Source organism: Mustelus asterias, unplaced genomic scaffold, assembly GCF_964213995.1.
Source record: "Mustelus asterias unplaced genomic scaffold, sMusAst1.hap1.1 HAP1_SCAFFOLD_214, whole genome shotgun sequence".
Lineage (NCBI taxonomy): Eukaryota > Metazoa > Chordata > Chondrichthyes > Carcharhiniformes > Triakidae > Mustelus > Mustelus asterias.
The window spans coordinates 187,421-209,493 of record NW_027590200.1 but is presented as its reverse complement, the minus strand read 5'-3'; the positions used below and the strand labels follow the sequence as shown (position 1 = coordinate 209,493).

The window sequence follows — 22,073 nt, the reverse complement described above, 5'->3', positions numbered from 1 at the left end:
GTGTCAGTGTAACAGAGTATGTGAGCCTGTCACTGTGTCAGTGTGACAGAGTGTGTGAGCCTGTCGCTGTGTCAGTGTGACAGAGTGTGTGAGCCTGTGACTGTGTCAGTGTGACAGAGTGTGTGAGCCTGTCACTGTGTCAGTGTAACAGAGTACGTGAGCCTGTCACTGTGTCAGTGTGACAGAGTACGTGAGCCTGTCGCTGTTTCAGTGTAACAGAGTACGTGAGCCTGTCGCTGTGTCAGTGTAACAGAGTACGTGAGCCTGTCGCTGTGTCAGTGTAACAGAGTGTGTGAGCCTGTCGCTGTGTCAGTGTGGCAGAGTGTGTGAGCCTGTCGCTGTGTCAGTGTAACAGAGTACGTGAGCCTGTCACTGTGCCAGTGTAACAGAGTGCGTGAGCCTGTCGCTGTGTCAGTGTAACAGAGTACGTGAGCCTGTCACAGTGTCAGTGTAACAGAGTGCGTGAGCCTGTTGCTGTGTCAGTGTGACAGAGTGCGTGAGCCTGTCACTGTGTCAGTGTGACAGAGTGTGTGAGCCTGTCGCTGTGTCAGTGTGACAGAGTGTGTGAGCCTGTCAGTGTGACAGAGTACGTGAGCCTGTCGCTGTGTCAGTGTGACAGAGTGCGTGAGCCTGTCGCTGTGTCAGTGTGACAGAGTGCGTGAGCCTGTCACTGTGTCAGTGTGACAGAGTGTGTGAGCCTGTCGCTGTGTCAGTGTAACAGATTACGTGAGCCTGTCGCTGTGTCAGTGTGACAGAGTACGTGAGCCTGTCACTGTGTCAGTGTAACAGAGTATGTGAGCCTGTCACTGTGTCAGTGTAACAGAGTACGTGAGCCTGTCGCTGTGTCAGTGTGACAGAGTGCGTGAGCCTGTCACTGTGTCAGTGTAACAGAGTACGTGAGCCTGTCGCTGTGTCAGTGTGACAGTGCGTGAGCCTGTCGCTGTGTCAGTGTGACAGAGTACGTGAGCCTGTCACTGTGTCAGTGTAACAGAGTACGTGAGCCTGTCGCTGTGTCAGTGTAACAAAGTACGTGAGCCTGTCACTGTGTCAGTGTAACAGAGTATGTGAGCCTGTCACTGTGTCAGTGTAACAGAGTACGTGAGCCTGTCACTGTGTCAGTGTAACAGAGTGTGTGAGCCTGTCACTGTGTCAGTGTAACAGAGTACGTGAGCCTGTCGCTGTGTCAGTGTAACAGAGTACGTGAGCCTGTCATTGTGTCAGTGTGACAGAGTGTGTGAGCCTGTCACTGTGTCAGTGTAACAGAGTACGTGAGCCTGTCGCTGTGTCGGTGTAACAGAGTGCGTGAGCCTGTCGCTGTGTCAGTGTAACAGAGTACGTGAGCCTGTCGCTGTGTCAGTGTAACAGAGTGTGTGAGCCTGTCACTGTGTCAGTGTAACAGAGTACGTGAGCCTGTCGCTGTGTCAGTGTAACAGAGTGTGTGAGCCTGTCACTGTGTCAGTGTAACAGAGTACGTGAGCCTGTCACTGTGTCAGTGTAACAGAATGTGTGAACCTGTCACTGTGTCAGTGTGACAGAGTGTGTGAGCCTGTCACTGTGTCAGTGTAACAGAGTACGTGAGCCTGTCGCTGTGTCAGTGTAACAGAGTACGTGAGCCTGTCGCTGTTTCAGTGTAACAGAGTACGTGAGCCTGTCGCTGTGTCAGTGTGACAGAGTACGTGAGCCTGTCACTGTGTCAGTGTAACAGAGTACGTGAGCCTGTCGCTGTGTCAGTGTAACAGAGTACGTGAGCCTGTCACTGTGTCAGTGTAACAGAGTACGTGAGCCTGTCACTGTGTCAGTGAAACAGAGTGTGTGAGCCTGTCACTGTGTCAGTGTGACAGAGTGCATGAGCCTGTTACTGTGTCAGTGTAACAGAGTACGTGAGCCTGTCACTGTGTCAGTGTGACAGAGTGTGTGAGCCTGTCACTGTGTCAGTGTGACAGAGTACGTGAGCCAGTCGCTGTGTCAGTGTAACAGAGTACGTGAGCCTGTCGCTGTGTCAGTGTGACAGAGTGCGTGAGCCTGTCACTGTGTCAGTGTAACAGAGTACGTGAGCCTGTCGCTGTGTCAGTGTGACATAGTGCGTGAGCCTGTCGCTGTGTCAGTGTGACAGAGTGCGTGAGGCTGTCGCTGTGTCTGTGCGACAGAGTGTGTGAACCTGTCACTGTGTCAGTGTGACAGAGTGTGTGAGCCTGTCACTGTGTCAGTGTAACTGAGTACGTGAGCCTGTCGCTGTGTCAGTGTGACAGAGTGTGTGAGCCTGTCGCTGTGTCAGTGTGACAGAGTGTATGAGCCTGTCACTGTGTCAGTGTAACAGAGTGTGTGAGCCTGTCACTGTGTCAGTGTAACAGAGTACGTGAGCCTGTCGCTGTGTCACTGTAACAGAGTACGTGAGCCTGTCGCTGTGTCAGTGTAACAGAGTACGTGAGCCTGTCGCTGTGTCAGTGTGACAGAGTGTGTGAGCCTGTCGCTGTGTCAGTGTAACAGAGTACGTGAGCCTGTCACTGTGTCAGTGTGACAGAGTGTGTGAGCCTGTCACTGTGTCAGTGTGACAGAGTGTGTGAGCCTGTGACTGTGTCAGTGTGACAGAGTGTGTGAGCCTGTCACTGTGTCAGTGTAACAGAGTACGTGAGCCTGTCACTGTGTCAGTGTGACAGAGTACGTGAGCCTGTCGCTGTGTCAGTGTAACAGAGTACGTGAGCCTGTCGCTGTGTCAGTGTAACAGAGTACGTGAGCCTGTCGCTGTGTCAGTGTAACAGAGTGTGTGAGCCTGTCGCTGTGTCAGTGTGACAGAGTGTGTGAGCCTGTCGCTGTGTCAGTGTAACAGAGTACGTGAGCCTGTCACTGTGTCAGTGTAACAGAGTGCGTGAGCCTGTCGCTGTGTCAGTGTAACAGAGTACGTGAGCCTGTCACAGTGTCAGTGTAACAGAGTGCGTGAGCCTGTTGCTGTGTCAGTGTGACAGAGTGCGTGAGCCTGTCACTGTGTCAGTGTGACAGAGTGTGTGAGCCTGTCGCTGTGTCAGTGTGACAGAGTGTGTGAGCCTGTCAGTGTGACAGAGTACGTGAGCCTGTCGCTGTGTCAGTGTGACAGAGTGCGTGAGCCTGTCGCTGTGTCAGTGTGACAGAGTGCGTGAGCCTGTCACTGTGTCAGTGTGACAGAGTGTGTGAGCCTGTCGCTGTGTCAGTGTAACACAGTACGTGAGCCTGTCGCTGTGTCAGTGTGACAGAGTACGTGAGCCTGTCACTGTGTCAGTGTAACAGAGTACGTGAGCCTGTCACTGTGTCAGTGTAACAGAGTACGTGAGCCTGTCGCTGTGTCAGTGTGACAGAGTGCGTGAGCCTGTCACTGTGTCAGTGTGACAGAGTACGTGAGCCTGTCGCTGTGTCAGTGTAACAGAGTACGTGAGCCTGTCGCTGTGTCAGTGTAACAGAGTGTGTGAGCCTGTCACTGTGTCAGTGTAAGAGTACGTGAGCCTGTCACTGTGTCAGTGTGACAGAGTGTGTGAACCTGTCACTGTGTCAGTGTGACAGCGTGTGTGAGCCTGTCACTGTGTCAGTGTAACAGAGTATGTGAGCCTGTCGCTTTGTCAGTGTGACAGAGTGTGTGAGCCTGTCACTGTGTCAGTGTAACAGAGTACGTGAGCCTGTCGCTGTGTCAGTGTGACAGAGTGGTGAGCCTGTCACTGTGTCAGTGTAACAGAGTACGTGAGCCTGTCGCTTTGTCAGTGTGACAGAGAGTGTTTGATCCTGTCACTGTGTCAGTGTAACAGAGTACGTGAGCCTGTCGCTGTGTCAGTGTGACAGAGTGCGTGAGCCTGTCACTGTGTCAGTGTAACAGAGTACGTGAGCCTGTCGCTTTGTCAGTGTGACAGAGTGTGTGAGCCTGTCGCTGTGTCAATGTAACAGAGTACGTGAGCCTGTCGCTGTGTCAGTGTAACAGAGTACGTGAGCCTGTCGCTGTGTCAGTGTGACAGAGTACGTGAGCCTGTCGCTGTGTCAGTGTGACAGAGTGTGTGAGCCTGTCGCTGTGTCAGTGTGACAGAGTGCGTGAGCCTGTCACTGTGTCAGTGTGACAGAGTGTGTGAGCCTGTCGCTGTGTCAGTGTAACAGAGTACGTGAGCCTGTCACTGTGTCAGTGTGACAGAGTGTGTGAGCCTGTCACTGTGTCAGTGTGACAGAGTGTGTGAGCCTGTGACTGTGTCAGTGTGACAGAGTGTGTGAGCCTGTCACTGTGTCAGTGTAACAGAGTACGTGAGCCTGTCACTGTGTCAGTGTGACAGAGTACGTGAGCCTGTCGCTGTGTCAGTGTAACAGAGTACGTGAGCCTGTCGCTGTGTCAGTGTAACAGAGTACGTGAGCCTGTCGCTGTGTCAGTGTAACAGAGTGTGTGAGCCTGTCGCTGTGTCAGTGTGACAGAGTGTGTGAGCCTGTCGCTGTGTCAGTGTAACAGAGTACGTGAGCCTGTCACTGTGTCAGTGTAACAGAGTGCGTGAGCCTGTCGCTGTGTCAGTGTAACAGAGTACGTGAGCCTGTCACAGTGTCAGTGTAACAGAGTGCGTGAGCCTGTTGCTGTGTCAGTGTGACAGAGTGCGTGAGCCTGTCACTGTGTCAGTGTGACAGAGTGTGTGAGCCTGTCGCTGTGTCAGTGTGACAGAGTGTGTGAGCCTGTCAGTGTGACAGAGTACGTGAGCCTGTCGCTGTGTCAGTGTGACAGAGTGCGTGAGCCTGTCGCTGTGTCAGTGTGACAGAGTGCGTGAGCCTGTCACTGTGTCAGTGTGACAGAGTGTGTGAGCCTGTCGCTGTGTCAGTGTTACACAGTTCGTGAGCCTGTCGCTGTGTCAGTGTGACAGAGTACGTGAGCCTGTCACTGTGTCAGTGTAACAGAGTACGTGAGCCTGTCACTGTGTCAGTGTAACAGAGTACGTGAGCCTGTCGCTGTGTCAGTGTGACAGAGTGCGTGAGCCTGTCACTGTGTCAGTGTGACAGAGTACGTGAGCCTGTCGCTGTGTCAGTGTAACAGAGTACGTGAGCCTGTCGCTGTGTCAGTGTAACAGAGTGTGTGAGCCTGTCACTGTGTCAGTGTAAGAGTACGTGAGCCTGTCACTGTGTCAGTGTGACAGAGTGTGTGAACCTGTCACTGTGTCAGTGTGACAGCGTGTGTGAGCCTGTCACTGTGTCAGTGTAACAGAGTATGTGAGCCTGTCGCTTTGTCAGTGTGACAGAGTGTGTGAGCCTGTCACTGTGTCAGTGTAACAGAGTACGTGAGCCTGTCGCTGTGTCAGTGTGACAGAGTGGTGAGCCTGTCACTGTGTCAGTGTAACAGAGTACGTGAGCCTGTCGCTTTGTCAGTGTGACAGAGAGTGTTTGATCCTGTCACTGTGTCAGTGTAACAGAGTACGTGAGCCTGTCGCTGTGTCAGTGTGACAGAGTGCGTGAGCCTGTCACTGTGTCAGTGTAACAGAGTACGTGAGCCTGTCGCTTTGTCAGTGTGACAGAGTGTGTGAGCCTGTCGCTGTGTCAATGTAACAGAGTACGTGAGCCTGTCGCTGTGTCAGTGTAACAGAGTACGTGAGCCTGTCGCTGTGTCAGTGTGACAGAGTACGTGAGCCTGTCGCTGTGTCAGTGTGACAGAGTGTGTGAGCCTGTCGCTGTGTCAGTGTGACAGAGTGCGTGAGCCTGTCACTGTGTCAGTGTGACAGAGTGTGTGAGCCTGTCACTGTGTCAGTGTAACAGAGTGTGTGAACCTGTCACTGTGTCAGTGTAACAGAGTACGTGAGCCTGTCGCTGTGTCAGTGTGACAGAGTGTGTGAGCCTGTCACTGTGTCAGTGTGACAGAGTACGTGAGCCTGTCACTGTGTCAGTGTGACAGAGTACGTGAGCCTGTCGCTGTGTCAGTGTGACAGAGTGCGTGAGCCTGTCACTGCGTCAGTGTAACAGAGTACGTGAGCCTGTCGCTGTGTCAGTGTAACAGAGTACGTGAGCCTGTCGCTGTGTCAGTGTAACAGAGTACGTGAGCCTGTCGCTGTGTCAGTGTGACAGAGTACGTGAGGCTGTCACTGTGTCAGTGTAACAGAGTACGTGAGCCTGTCGCTGTGTCAGTGTAACAGAGTACGTGAGCCTGTCGCTGTGTCAGTGTGACAGAGTGCGTGAGCCTGTCGCTGTGTCAGTGTGACAGAGTACGTGAGCCTGTCACTGTGTCAGTGTGACAGAGTACATGAGCCTGTCGCTGTGTCAGTGTAACAGAGTACGTGAGCCTGTCGCTGTGTCAGTGTGACAGAGTGCGTGAGCCTGTCGCTGTGTCAGTGTGACAGTGTGTGTGAGCCTGTCGCTGTGTCAGTGTGACAGAGTGCGTGAGCCTGTCGCTGAGTCAGTGTGACAGAGGACGTGAGCCTGTCGCTGTGTCAGTGTAACAGAGTACGTGAGCCTGTCGCTGTGTCAGTGTGACAGTGTGTGTGAGCCTGTCGCTGTGTCAGTGTGACAGAGTGCGTGAGCCTGTCGCTGTGTCAGTGTGACAGTGTGTGTGAGCCTGTCGCTGTGTCAGTGTGACAGTGTGTGTGAGCCTGTCGCTGTGTCAGTGTGACAGAGTGCGTGAGCCTGTCGCTGTGTCAGTGTGACAGACAGCATGAGCCTGTCACTGTGTCAGTGTGACAGTGTGTGTGAGCCTGTCACTGTGTCAGTGTAACAGAGTACATGAGCCTGTCGCTGTGTCAGTGTAACAGAGTACGTGAGCCTGTCGCTGTGTCAGTGTGACAGTGTGTGTGAGCCTGTCGCTGTGTCAGTGTGACAGAGTGCGTGAGCCTGTCGCTGTGTCAGTGTGACAGAGTGTGTGAGCCTGTCGCTGTGTCAGTGTGACAGAGTGTATGAGCCTGTCACTGTGTCAGTGTAACAGAGTGTGTGAGCCTGTCACTGTGTCAGTGTAACAGAGTACGTGAGCCTGTCGCTGTGTCACTGTAACAGAGTACGTGAGCCTGTCGCTGTGTCAGTGTAACAGAGTACGTGAGCCTGTCGCTGTGTCAGTGTGACAGAGTGTGTGAGCCTGTCGCTGTGTCAGTGTAACTGAGTACGTGAGCCTGTCACTGTGTCAGTGTGACAGAGTGTGTGAGCCTGTCGCTGTGTCAGTGTGACAGAGTGTGTGAGCCTGTGACTGTGTCAGTGTGACAGAGTGTGTGAGCCTGTCACTGTGTCAGTGTAACAGAGTACGTGAGCCTGTCACTGTGTCAGTGTGACAGAGTACGTGAGCCTGTCGCTGTGTCAGTGTAACAGAGTACGTGAGCCTGTCGCTGTGTCAGTGTAACAGAGTACGTGAGCCTGTCGCTGTGTCAGTGTAACAGAGTGTGTGAGCCTGTCGCTGTGTCAGTGTGACAGAGTGTGTGAGCCTGTCGCCGTGTCAGTGTAACAGAGTACGTGAGCCTGTCACTGTGTCAGTGTAACAGAGTGCGTGAGCCTGTCGCTGTGTCAGTGTAACAGAGTACGTGAGCCTGTCACAGTGTCAGTGTAACAGAGTGCGTGAGCCTGTTGCTGTGTCAGTGTGACAGAGTGCGTGAGCCTGTCACTGTGTCAGTGTGACAGAGTGTGTGAGCCTGTCGCTGTGTCAGTGTGACAGAGTGTGTGAGCCTGTCAGTGTGACAGAGTACGTGAGCCTGTCGCTGTGTCAGTGTGACAGAGTGCGTGAGCCTGTCGCTGTGTCAGTGTGACAGAGTGCGTGAGCCTGTCACTGTGTCAGTGTGACAGAGTGTGTGAGCCTGTCGCTGTGTCAGTGTAACACAGTACGTGAGCCTGTCGCTGTGTCAGTGTGACAGAGTACGTGAGCCTGTCACTGTGTCAGTGTAACAGAGTACGTGAGCCTGTCACTGTGTCAGTGTAACAGAGTACGTGAGCCTGTCGCTGTGTCAGTGTGACAGAGTGCGTGAGCCTGTCACTGTGTCAGTGTGACAGAGTACGTGAGCCTGTCGCTGTGTCAGTGTAACAGAGTACGTGAGCCTGTCGCTGTGTCAGTGTAACAGAGTGTGTGAGCCTGTCACTGTGTCAGTGTAAGAGTACGTGAGCCTGTCACTGTGTCAGTGTGACAGAGTGTGTGAACCTGTCACTGTGTCAGTGTGACAGCGTGTGTGAGCCTGTCACTGTGTCAGTGTAACAGAGTATGTGAGCCTGTCGCTTTGTCAGTGTGACAGAGTGTGTGAGCCTGTCACTGTGTCAGTGTAACAGAGTACGTGAGCCTGTCGCTGTGTCAGTGTGACAGAGTGGTGAGCCTGTCACTGTGTCAGTGTAACAGAGTACGTGAGCCTGTCGCTTTGTCAGTGTGACAGAGAGTGTTTGATCCTGTCACTGTGTCAGTGTAACAGAGTACGTGAGCCTGTCGCTGTGTCAGTGTGACAGAGTGCGTGAGCCTGTCACTGTGTCAGTGTAACAGAGTACGTGAGCCTGTCGCTTTGTCAGTGTGACAGAGTGTGTGAGCCTGTCGCTGTGTCAATGTAACAGAGTACGTGAGCCTGTCGCTGTGTCAGTGTAACAGAGTACGTGAGCCTGTCGCTGTGTCAGTGTGACAGAGTACGTGAGCCTGTCGCTGTGTCAGTGTGACAGAGTGTGTGAGCCTGTCGCTGTGTCAGTGTGACAGAGTGCGTGAGCCTGTCACTCTGTCAGTGTGACAGAGTGTGTGAGCCTGTCACTGTGTCAGTGTAACAGAGTGTGTGAACCTGTCACTGTGTCAGTGTAACAGAGTACGTGAGCCTGTCGCTGTGTCAGTGTGACAGAGTGTGTGAGCCTGTCACTGTGTCAGTGTGACAGAGTACGTGAGCCTGTCACTGTGTCAGTGTGACAGAGTACGTGAGCCTGTCGCTGTGTCAGTGTGACAGAGTGCGTGAGCCTGTCACTGCGTCAGTGTAACAGAGTACGTGAGCCTGTCGCTGTGTCAGTGTAACAGAGTACGTGAGCCTGTCGCTGTGTCAGTGTAACAGAGTACGTGAGCCTGTCGCTGTGTCAGTGTGACAGAGTACGTGAGGCTGTCACTGTGTCAGTGTAACACAGTACGTGAGCCTGTCGCTGTGTCAGTGTAACAGAGTACGTGAGCCTGTCGCTGTGTCAGTGTGACAGAGTGCGTGAGCCTGTCGCTGTGTCAGTGTGACAGAGTACGTGAGCCTGTCGCTGTGTCAGTGTGACAGAGTACATGAGCCTGTCGCTGTGTCAGTGTAACAGAGTACGTGAGCCTGTCGCTGTGTCAGTGTGACAGAGTGCGTGAGCCTGTCGCTGTGTCAGTGTGACAGTGTGTGTGAGCCTGTCGCTGTGTCAGTGTGACAGAGTGCGTGAGCCTGTCGCTGAGTCAGTGTGACAGAGTACGTGAGCCTGTCGCTGTGTCAGTGTAACAGAGTACGTGAGCCTGTCGCTGTGTCAGTGTGACAGTGTGTGTGAGCCTGTCGCTGTGTCAGTGTGACAGAGTGCGTGAGCCTGTCGCTGTGTCAGTGTGACAGTGTGTGTGAGCCTGTCGCTGTGTCAGTGTGACAGTGTGTGTGAGCCTGTCGCTGTGTCAGTGTGACAGAGTGCGTGAGCCTGTCGCTGTGTCAGTGTGACAGACAGCATGAGCCTGTCACTGTGTCAGTGTGACAGTGTGTGTGAGCCTGTCACTGTGTCAGTGTGACAGAGAGCGTGAGCCTGTCACTGTGTCAGTGTAACAGAGTACATGAGCCTGTCGCTGTGTCAGTGTAACAGAGTACGTGAGCCTGTCGCTGTGTCAGTGTAACAGAGTACGTGAGCCTGTCGCTGTGTCAGTGTGACAGAGTGCGTGAGCCTGTCGCTGAGTCAGTCATGATGTGGAGATGCCGGCGTTGGACTGGGGTGAAAACAGAAAGAGTTTTAACAACACCAGGTTAAATACCAACAGGTTTATTTGGTAGCAAATGCCATTAGCTTTCAGAGCGCTGCTCCTTCGTCACACACTGACAGTGTGTGTGAGCCTGTCACTGTGTCAGTGTGACAGTGTGTGTGAGCCTGTCACTGTGTCAGTGTGACAGTGTGTGTGAGCCTGTCACTGTGTCAGTGTGACAGAGTGCGTGAACCTGTCACTGTCAGTGTTTCAGTGTGTGTGAGCCTGTCGCTCTGTCAGAGTGACAGTGTGTGTGAGCCTATCACTGTGACAGTGTGTGAACCTGTCACTGTGTCGGTGTGTGTGAGCCTGTCACTGTGACAGTGTGTGTGAGCCTGTCACTGTGTCACTGTGTCGGTGTGTGTGAGCCTGTCACTGTGTCAGTGTGTGTGAACCTGTCACTGTGTCAGTGTGACAGTGTGTGTGAACCTGTCGCTCTGTCAGAGTGACAGAGTGCGGCCTGTCGCTGTGTCAGTGTGACAGAGTGTGTGAGCCTGTCGCTGTGTCAGTGTGTGTGAACCTGTCACTGTGTAGTGTGTGTGAGTCTGTCACTGTGTCACTGTGTCGGTGTGTGTGAGCCTGTCACTGTGTAGTGTGTGTGAGCCTGTCACTGTGTAGTGTGTGTGAGCCTGTCACTGTGTCGGTGAGTGTGAGTCTGTCACTGTGAGTGTGTGTGTCAGCCTTTCACTGTGTCAGTGTGACTTTGTGTGTGAACCTGTCACTGTGTCACTGTGTCGGTGAGTGTGAGTCTGTCACTGTGTCGGTGTGACAGTGTGTGTGCGTCTGTCATTGTGTCACTGTCTCAGTCTGGGTGAGCCTGTCACTGTGTCAGTGCGAGTTGTTTTGAGATGAGATTATAACCACAATGATAAAGTTAAGGTTTGCAGAATTATATAATGTTTTGGCAAATGGTGTGTTTAATTAACTAGAAGCACAGTGTATTTGAATGCCACCTTATTGACAGGTAATGGTTACAAACTATATTTCTGCTAATTCATTCAATCAGTCCTCCTGCGAATTCCTACCTGTCCGCAAGGTATAGTTAGACATTCATTGAAGGGGAAAATGGGGATGTGTCTGTGGAAAGTCACTAACTCCTCGAGTGAGTTGTGGAATTTGTTTTCTCCTGCAATGTTATATTGTCCACCTGTTGTTACATCAATGATGAAGTGACGGCAACGGCCGAATCCTCTAGAGTAAAAGAGGACATTTTTACCCAAGATTATTAAAGACAGAAAAAATAACTTAAACATCAACTAACAGAGAGGAATACTCCAACCATTGACTTACACACCAGAATCCACAATGGCAAACCCAGCCCTGCCAACCCTCAAAAGTCCTCCTTACTGACATCTGGGGGCTTGAGCCAAAATTAGAGGAGTTGTCTCACAGACTAGTCAGGCAACAGCCTGACATAATCATTCTCACGGAATCATCCCTTACAGATAACGTCCCAGACACCACCATTACCATCCCTGGGGATATCCTGTCCCACCGCAGGACAGAGCCAGCGGAGGTGGCGGCACGCTGGTATACAGTGGGAGGGTGTTGCCCTGGGAGTCCTCAAATTCAACTCTGGACCCATAAAGTCTCATGGCACCAGGTCAGACAAGGGCCAGGAAACCTCCTACTGATTTCTACCTCCATCTCTCTGCACCCGTAGCAACCGCCCCACCAATGAATCTGTACTCCAAGTTGAAGAAACACTGAGTGGCAAGGGTATAGAATGTACTCTGGGTGGAGACGTCCATTTCTCTCACAGAGAGCAGCTCAATAACGCCACTGCTATCTGAAGTGGCCAAGTCCTAAAGGGCATAACTGCTAGTCCAGTTCTTTGGGGCAGAATCATAGAAATCATAGAAACCCTACACTGCAGAAAGAGGCCATCTGGCCCATCGAGTCTGCACCGACCACAATCCCACCCAGGACCTACCCCCTTATCCCTACACATTTACCCGCTAATCCCTCTAACCTACGCATCTCAGGACACTAAGGGGCAATTTTAGCATGGCCAATCAACCTAACCCTCACATCTTTGGATTGTGGGAGGAAACCGGAGCACCCAGAAGAAACCCACGCAGGCACAGGGAGAATGTGCAAACTCCACACAGACAGTGACCCAAGCCGGGAATCGAACCCAGGTCCCTGGCGCTATGAGGCAGCAGTGCTAACCACTGTGCTACCGTGCCGTCCCGGGTCCCTGGCGCTGTGCCACTATGCAGCTGGAACTTTCTCCCAAAATGCTCATGAGTTTGAGGGTCAATTAAAAATTTCCAGCACAGATTGCTGGGTACTGATGGGTAAGGCTATTAAAGAATACGGGACCAAGGCAGGTAGATGAAGTTGTGATCCAGATTAGCTACTAGCTCACTGAAGAGTGATACGAGGAGCTTATAGCCACTTCCTGTCCCTGTGCTGAATTTGAAGCTTTGCAGATTGTCGAACCCTCTTCCTGTGTCCTCTTTCACCCTCAAGTTTTCTGTCCTGGACCTGTAGTACTTGTGTAAAAATGTTGCATATTTAAAGCATTGAGCTTCAAAGAGTTTTGGAGTATTTGGTGAATATGAAATGCATTATATTAATACAGGCTCATTATTTCTTGATCAGGGAAAAGAATTATTTATCTTCATATCAGAGTAATAGAGGGTTAATGTAGCAAAGTCAGGGAATTCCCCGATGATGTAAGTAGTAAGCATGCAATCATGGAGAAAAGATTGCTCACGCCTGCTTGTTACATAAGAACATAAGAACTAGGAGCAGGAGTAGGCCATCTAGCCCCTCGAGCCTGCTCCGCCATTCAATAAGATCATGACTGATCTTTTCGTGGACTCAGCTCCACTTACCCGCCCGCTCACCATAACCCTTAATTCCTTTACTGTTTAAAAGTTTATCTATCCTTGCCTTAAAAACATTCAATGAGGTAGCCTCAACTCCTTCACTGGGCAGGGAATTCCACAGATTCACAACCCTTTGTGTGAAGAAGTTCCTCCTCAACTCAGTCCTAAATCTGCTTTCCCTTATTTTGAGGCTATGCCCCCCCTAGTTCTAGTTTCACCCGCCAGTGGAAACAACTTCCCTGCTTCTATCTTATCTATTCCCATCATAATCTTATATGTTTCTAGAACATAGAACAGTACAGCACAGAACAGGCCCTTCGGCCCACGATGTTGTGCCGAGCTTTATCTGAAACCAAGATCTCCCCTCATTCTTCTGAATTCCAATGAGTTTAGCCCCAGTGAGTTTTTAAACTCCATCCCTCTAGCAACGAAGGACAAAATTCCATTTGCCTGGGTTGTTCTACTTGTTGCTGTTGGGGTTAGGGTTGGGCTGTTACACCTGTATTATAGTTATTATGGTACATCCCAGTCGGGCTCCGCCTCCTGGGAGAGGTATAAAAGTCACTGCTCTGTCTGGGACCCCTCAGTCTGGGATCGTGTACTATACATGGTAGCTTCGTTGTAATAGTAAATAAAAGCCTTTATTTCCTTGAGCATCTCAAGCCTCGTGTGTGATAACGCGCATCAATTTTATTTACTATTAATTAAACTCTCGTCGTTAAAAAAAAAAGAAAACGATACAGAGAGTATGGAGCAAATGTTAAAACCCGAACGTCTTACACTGGATCCACGTGCGGCGGGCGCCTCTAACACCTTCGACCACTGGTTGAAATGTTTTGAGGACTACCTGGCAGCCTTCGCAGCGGTCACCACAGACGATGACAGACTCCGGGTCCTCCACGCGAGGGTAAGCGACACCGTATATCTCGCGATCCGTGCGGCCACCGACTACACAAGGGCCCTCGAGCTTCTTAAGAAGCGTTACATTAAACTGCCAAACGAGCTGCATGCTCGATACCTCTTAGCCACTCGACGACGGCAGCCCGGCGAAACGACGAGTACGCGAACGAGCTCCTACAGCTAGCCAGGGGCTGTAACTGCAAAGCAGTGTCGGCAGACCAGAACATGAACGACCTCGCTCGAGATGCGTTTGTGGCGGGAATCGGATCATCTTATATCCGACTCAGACTGTTGGAGCAAGGTAATCTTGATCTCACTAAGCCTCCAAAAGCCTAGTATTGTATCCCGAAGACCACGTGGAGACAACGTGGCAGGAGCAGTCGCTGATCCCTCCTCGTCCCTCGGGTTCGAAAAGCTGCGTGATGGCGTGCCCACACTCGGGCCTGACGATGGCAGCAGCTCCGGGCGGCCCGCGGTGTTACTTCTGTGGGGGAGTGAAGCACACTCGGCAGCGATGTCCCGCTAAAGCTGTGTTGTGCTCCGCCTGCGGTAAGAAGGGGCACTATTCGAAGGTATGCCGATCCAAACTTACTTCCAGGAACAGCAGTGCGGCCTGCGACTCCCCGGAGCCAGGTTCTTCGTCGTTGGCATCGTCGAGGGTTTCGTCCACGTGCGAGGCCAGGACGCCGCCATTACAGTTGACGGAGTCGCAAGAGATGCGCAACCACCAGGGGTCGCTGATTTTGGCGCCATCACCCACGTGCGACCTATGGGAGCAGCCATGTTGGTCGGCACCGACCGCGAACGACCAGCAGGGGTCATCTTCATCTATCTCAGCTGCCTGCAGTGGTGCTCACGAACCAACGGTGGCGTCGATCATCCTGGACCAGGCCAAGCCTCACAGACTCGACAAGTCTATGATGGATATTCAGGTAAACAAACCCTTGATTTATTGTCTGTTTGACAGCGGGAGCACTGAGAGTTTTATTCACCCAGACGCTGTGAAGCGGTGTGGCCTCCAGATCCAACCTGTCAAACAGACGATTTCGATGGCATCAAGGTCCCGGTCTGTCACCGTGCTAGAGAGTTGCGTGGTAAATTTAACGGTGCAGGGCACGGTTTACGAGCGCTTCAAGCTCCTGGTGTTACTGCACTTTTGCGCGCCAATACTCCTCGGACTAAATTTCATGGTCCACTTGAAGAGTGTAACCCTACAGTACGGTGGGCCACTCCCTCCGCTTTCAGTGGGAGAACAGCAGCTTCCAAATTGCCTGTAGCCTCTCGACGCTGAAGATTACCACACCCTCCCTGTTCCAGAATCTTGTGCCAGGCTGCAAGCCCATCGCGACTAAGAGTAGGCGTTACAGGGCTGAGGATCGGATCTTCATTCGATCTGAAGTTCAGCGGCTCCTCAAGGAAGGGATCATACAATCTAGCGCTAGTCCATGGAGAGCGCAGGTCGTGGTGGTCAAGAGTGGGAACAAACCCCGGATGGTCATTGACTATAGTCAGACCATTAATAGATACACGCAGCTGGATGCGTATCCCCTCCCGCGCATATCTGACATGGTCAACCAGATTGCGCAGTACCGGGTGTTCTCCACCATAGACCTCAAGTCTGCCTACCACCAACTCCCCATTCGCCCAGAGGACCGACAATACACGGCTTTTGAGGCGGATGGTCGCTTGTATCACTTTCTCAGGGTTCCTTTTGGTGTCACCAATGGGGTCTCGGTCTTCCAGCGTGCTATGGACCGAATGGTGGACCATAACGGACTGCGGGCTACCTTCCCGTACCTGGATAACGTCACCATCTGCGGCCATGACCAGCAGGACCACGACACAAATCTCCTTAAGTTCCTACGCACTGCATCTCGCCTGAATCTGACCTACAACAGGGAGAAGTGTGTATTTCGTACGCGCCGTTTAGCCATCCTCATATACAGGGTGGAAAACGGGGTCATTGGCCCTGATCCAGACCGTATGTGTCCCCTCTTTGAACTTCCCCTGCCCACTCGTGCAAAAGCACTGAGAAGCTGCTTCGGCTTCTTCTCTTACTATGCACAGTGGGTTCCCAATTACGCGGACAAGCCCGTCCGCTCATCAAGTCCACCTCTTTTCCTCTAACACCAGAGGCTCGATTGGCCTTTGATAAACTAAAAGCCGACATCGCGAAAGCTACGATGCACGCTGTTGATGAGTCTATCCCCTTTCAGGTGGAGAGCGATGCATCTGATTTCGCCCTGGCCGCCACACTTAACCAGGCGGGCAGGCCCGTCGCCTTTTTTTCCCGCACCCTCCAAGGCCCCGAAATTCGACATTCAGCGGTGGAAAAGGAGGCCCAGGCCATTGTGGAGGCCGTCAGGCATTGGCGCCATTACTTGGCGGGAAAACGGTTCACCCTGATCACGGACCACCGGTCCGTGGCGTTCATGTTCAATAACACGCTGCGGGGCAAGATCAAGAACGGCAAGATCTTGAGGTGGAGAATCGAACTCTCCACCTATAATTACGACATCATGTATTGTCCAGGGAAACTCAACGAACCCTCGGATGCCCTGTCGCGTGGAACATGCGCCAGTATACAGGAGGACCGTTTGCAGGCTCTCCATAATGACCTATGCCATCCTGGGGTCACTCGGCTCTACCACTTCGTAAAAGCCCGCAATCTGCCCTACTCGGTGGAGGATGTCAGGTCCATAACGAGAAGCTGTCGGGTATGCGCGGAATGCAAACCGCACTTTTACCGACCTGACCGAGCACAACTAGTCAAGGCCACTCGTCCCTTCGAAAGACTGAGTGTCGACTTTAAGGGCCCCCTTCCCTCGACAGATCGGAATGTGTACTTCCTCAACATCATTGATGAGTACTCGAGATTCCCTTTTGTTATTCCCTGCTCTGATACATCCGCTGCCACGGTTATCAAGGCATTCCGTGATCTTTTTACTCTGTTCGGGTACCCCTGCTACATTCACAGCGATAGGGGCTCGTCGTTCATGAGCGATGACTTGAGGCAACACCTGCTCTCATACGGGATTGCCTCTAGTAGAACCACGAGCTACAACCCTAGGGGTAACGGACAGGTGGAACGTGAGAATGCTACAGTCTGGAAGGCTGTCTTACTGGCGTTGAAGTCAAAAAGCCTTCCAGTCTCCCGTTGGCAAGAGGTGCTCCCTGATGCGCTCCATTCCATACGCTCACTCCTGTGTACGGCAACCAACGCTACTCCCCATGAGAGGCTGTTTTCATTCCCTTGGAAGTCTTCCTCTGGGACCTCATTACCGTCTTGGTTGACGTACTCAGGACCTGTCCTCCTGCGGCAACATGTAAGGGCCCGCAAGTCCGACCCGTTGGTCGAACAGGTCCATCTCCTCCACGCCAACCCTCAGTATGCCTATGTGGCATACCCTGACGGGCGAGAGGACACGGTCTCGATTCGAGACCTGGCGCCAGCAGGGGATGTAGAAACCCCTGTCGCTCCCATACCTCCTGTTAGAGACCCCCCAACTATTGTTTCCCCTCCTGACACGGCGCGGGCAGCATCGGGACCATTACTTAACCCTTTTACTCCCGTGTACAGCTTGCCTGAGTCCAGGAGATGGTCACCACTTCAGGGCGTGTCGGAACTCAACGGATTATCATCACCTCGGGGTCAACCGGCCCGTGAGACTGTGGAGGAACCGTTGGACATCACCTTGGGGAGAACGCCACCGCGAGTGCCTACTCCGGTGTCATCACCGGTGTTGAGGAGGTCACAACGACGGTGCGGTCCTCCTGACCGTCTGAACTTATAGACTAAGGACAAATTATTCTGGGTTTTTTTGTACCCCACCGGCCTTTGTCTTCAAAGGAGGGGTGAATGTGGTGAACCATCGTTGGTTCCCACTAAGTAGTACTGAGCCAGGGTCTGGCCAGTACTACGAGTATGTATATATGTTGCTGTTGGGGTTAGGGATGGGTTGTTCTACTTGTTGCTGTTGGGGTTAGGGTTGGGCTGTTACACCTGTATTATAGTTATTATGGTATATCCCAGTCGGGCTCCGCCTCCTGGGAGAGGTATAAAAGTCACTGCTCTGTCTGGGACCCCTCAGTCTGGGATCGTGTACTATACATGGTAGCTTCGTTGTAATAGTAAATAAAAGCCTTTATTTCCTTGAGCATCTCAGCCTCGTGTGTGATAACGCGCATCAACCTGCAAACCAACTCCTTGAGATTCCTGCACAAGGACACCCAGGTCCCTCTGCACAGCAGCATGCTGCAATTTTTTACCATTTAAAAAATAGTCCGTTTTGCTGTTATTCCTACCAAAATGGATGACCTCACATTTACCAACATTGTACTCCATCTGTCAGACCCTCGCCCACTCACTTAGACTATCTTATCCCTTTGCAGACTTTCAGCATCCTCTGCACACTTTGCTCTTCCACTCATCTTAGTGTCATCTGCGAATTTTGACACACTACACTTGGTCCCCAACTCCAAATCTATGTAAATCGTAAACAATTGCGGTCCCAACACTGATCCCTGAGGCACACCACTAATCACTGATCGCCAACCAGAAAAACACCCATTTACCCCCACTCTTTGCTTTCTGTTGGTTAACCAATCCTCTATCCATGTTAATCCATTACCCGTAACACCATGCACCTTTATCTTATGCAGCAGTCTTTGGTGCGGCACCTTGTCGAATGCCTTCTGGAAATCCAGATACACCACATCCATATCACGTCAAAGGGCTACTCATAGTTACTGTGAAAACCAGCCTGGCTCTGAGGTTTTTTATTCATTCACAGGATGTGGGCATTGCTGGCTTGGTCTACATTTGTTTCCCATCATTAATTGCCTTTGAGAAGGTGGTAGTGAGCTGCCTTCTTGAACCCGCTGCAGTCCGTGGGTGTAGGTGCACCCACAGTGCTGTTAGGGATGGAATTCCAGGATTTTGACCCAGTGACAGTGAAGGAATGGAGATGTATTTCCATGTCAGGATGGTGAGTGACTTGGAGGGAACTTCCAGGTGGTAGTGTTCCCATGTGTCCGCCGCCCTTGTCTATCGAGGTGGTAGAGGTCACAGGTTTGAAAGATGCTGTCGAAGGAGCCATAGTGAGTGATTGCAGAGCATCTTGTAGATGGTACACACAGCTGCCACTGTACATTGATAGTGGAGGGTTGAATGTTTGTGGATATGATGCCAATCAAGCGGGTTGCTTTGTCCCAGAAGGTGTCGGGCTTCTTGAGTGTTGGAGCTGCACTCATTCAGGCAAGTGGAGAGTATTCCATCACACTCCTGCCTTGTAGATGGTGGATAGGCTTTGTGGGGTCAGGAGGTAAGTTATTTCCCACAGAATATACTGTCTCTGAGTTGCTGTTATAGCCACAGTATTTATACAGCTAGTCCAGTTCAGTTTTTGGTCAGTAGTAACCCTCAGGATGCTGATAATGGGGGGGTTCTGTGATGGTAAAGCCATTAAGTGACAGAGGGATTTGGGGAGATTCTGTCATGTTGCAAGTAGTCATTTCCTGGCTGTTGTGTGACATGAATATACTCGTCAGCCCAAGCCTGGATATTTTCCAAGTCTTGCTTCATTTGAACATGGACTGCTTCAGTATCTGCAGTGTTGCAAACTGTGCTAAACATTGTCCAATCATCAGCAAGCATGCCCACTTCTGACCTTATGATGGAAGGAAAGTCATTGATGAGGCAAGGGACACTTCCCTGAGGGACTCCTTCTGGAGCTGAGATGATTGGTCTTCATCCACCACAACCACCTTCCTTTGAGCCAGGTACGACTCCAACCATGGAGAGTTTTCCCCAATTGCCATTGACTCCAGTTATGCTAGGTCTCCTTGATGCCACACTCAGCCCTTAACTTTAGTTTATTTATTAGTGGAGTAGTTGGTGAACATTAAATGCATTATATTAACACAGGTTTGTTGCTTCTACAAATATATAAAGGACGAAAGAGTAACTAGGGAGAGATTGGGGCCTCTTAAGGATATACAAGGTCATCTATGAGCGTGCAGATCCATAAGAGATGGGTGAGATCCTAAATGAATATTTCTCATCAGTATTTACTGTTGAGAAAGGCATGGATGTTAGGGAACCTAGGGAAATAAATAGTGATGTCTTGAGGACTGTACATATTACAGAGAAGGAGGTGCTGGAAGTCTTAAACTGCATCAAGGTAGATAAATCCCCGGGACCTGATAATGTGTATCTAAGGACATTATAGGAGGTTAGGGAGGAAATTGTGGAACCCTAGCAGGAATATTTTGGTAGATCGAACCAGGGCAGGATTTACTCAGTTAATGTAGGGCGTGGGGAGAGTTACAGAACAGAGGTCCAGGGGTACATGTTCATAGCTCCTTTGAAAGTGGAGTCACAGGTGGACAGAGTGGTGAAGACGGCATTCAGCATGCTTGGTTTCATTGGTCAGAACATTGAAGTGGAGATGCCGGCGTAGGACTGGGGTAAACACAGTAAGAGTTTTAACAACACCAGGTTAAAGTCCAACAGGTTTATTTGGTAGCAAATACCATTAGCTTTCGGAGCGCTGCTCCTTCGTCAGATGGAGTGGAAATGTGCTCTCAAACAGGGCACAGAGACACAAAAGCAAGTTACAGAATACTGATTAGATCGAACGAGAGATTGAATAGGTTGGGACTTGATTCCCTGGAGCGTAGAAGATTGAGGGGAGATTTGATAGAGGTGTATAAGATTTTGATGGGTATAGATAGAGTGAATGCAAGCAGGCTTTTTCCGCTGAGGAGAAAAAAACCAGAGGGCATGGGTTAAGGGTGAAAGGAGAAAAGTTTAAAGGGAATATTAGGGGGGGCTTCTTCACGCAGAGAGTGGTGGGAGTGTGGAATGAGCTGCCAGATAAAGTGGTAAATGCGGGGTCACTTTTAACATTTAAGAAAAACTTGGACGGGTTCATGGATGAGAGGGGTGTGGAGGGATATGGTCCAAGTGCAGGTCAGTGGGACTAGGCAAAAAATGGTTCGGCACAGACAAGAAGGGCCAAAAGGCCTGTTTCTGAGCTGTAATTTTCTATGGTTCTATGGTTCTATGATTAGAATGCGAATCCCTACAGCCAATGAGATCTTAAAGATACAGACAATGTGGGTGGAGGGAGCATTAAGCACAGGTTAAAGGGATGTGTATTGTCTCCAGACAGTTTTCCTCCCACAGTCCAAACATTTGCAGATTAGGTTGATTGGCCATGCTGAATTGACTCTGGTGTCAAGGGGATTTGGAGGGTTAATATGTGGGGTTATGGGAATAGGGCCTCGGCGGGATTGTTTTCGGTGCAGACTAGATGAGCCGAATGGCCTCCTTCTGCACTGTAATGTTTCTATGATCTTCACTAATCTTCCTGATATCACCTGATATCACCCTGAACAAATATAAAAGCAAAATACTGCGGATGCTGGAATCTGAAACAAAAACAGAAAATGCTGGAAAATCTCAGCAGGTCTGACAGCAACTGCGGAGAGAGAATCGAGCCAACGTTTCAAAATTGGCTGACTCTTCGTCAGAGCTGAAAAGTCTAGCTCCCTTTTAATTCATGTCCCTCCAGAGAAATTGGTTTCTCCCTGTTTAAATTCTGAACTCCTTTAATTGTTGGAAACACCACAATGAGATCAGCCCTTCACCTTCTATAGCCAATGAAATATTGACTCTGCGAAGTTTGTCCATCATTTAACCTTTTAGTCTCAGTATTGCTCTGATTGGTCAGTGCTATAGCCCTTCATGGGTCACCGTAATATCCTCCCTTGATTGGTCCTTTCATATTGCACCGTCCTGGGAGTGTGCTCCACACCCAGTTCCATCACTGCCCTGGTGACAGGACCATGGCAGTGAGCCATTCTGACACCACTCCCAACAAATTCACTGCCCACACTACACCCACCCAGCTCCCAGGGGCTGTCACCTTTCTGCCCACACTCAGAGAGATGTGTTACTCAATTCCACGTGCCCTCGTTTACCTGTAGGTGAGGCTAAACCCAATCCGACTCTCAGCAATACGGATGAGGAAACAGCCAATTGGTTTGTTCATCAGTAACTGTTCAGCGTCTCTGTCATGGAAAGGAACACATGGTTAATGCATGATGAATACATGATTAATACATGGCACATACATGTTAACACATGGTTAATATTAGTCAGGGAGACACAGACGTTACAGGTTGAATTTTAAAATGCGGTGGCTGGGCAGGTGGGGATGGGGGCGGGGGTGTGGGCGGGGGTGTGGGCGGGGGTGGGAGCGGGGGTGTGGGCGGGGGTGGGGGCGGGGGTGGGGGTGGGGATGGGGGCGGGGGTGGGGGCGGGGGTGTGGGTGGGGATGGGGGCGGGGGTGGGGGCGGGGGTGGGGGCGGGGGTGGGGGCGGGGGCGGGGGTGTGGGTGGGGGCGGGGGTGTGGGCGGCTACAGGGAAGCCATCACTGAGTCAGGAACCAGAGGGTTCATGCAGTGTTTTTTCT

General features: G+C 51.3%; 1 protein-coding gene across 1 annotated transcript in view; it reads right to left on the bottom strand.

Moving 5' to 3' along the window:
• LOC144485734 (uncharacterized) overlaps window positions 1-21,656 on the bottom strand; it is a 207,546-nt gene extending 185,890 nt beyond the window's left edge. Inside the window, exons 1-2 of the mRNA XM_078203836.1 lie at window positions 21,580-21,656; window positions 10,882-11,047 (exon numbers count right to left, since the gene is read on the bottom strand). Of these exons, the coding sequence (XP_078059962.1) occupies window positions 10,882-11,047; window positions 21,580-21,650 (237 nt within the window). The 5' untranslated portion in view covers window positions 21,651-21,656. The remainder of the gene's footprint in view (window positions 1-10,881; window positions 11,048-21,579) is intronic.
• Window positions 21,657-22,073: the final 417 nt, after the last annotated feature.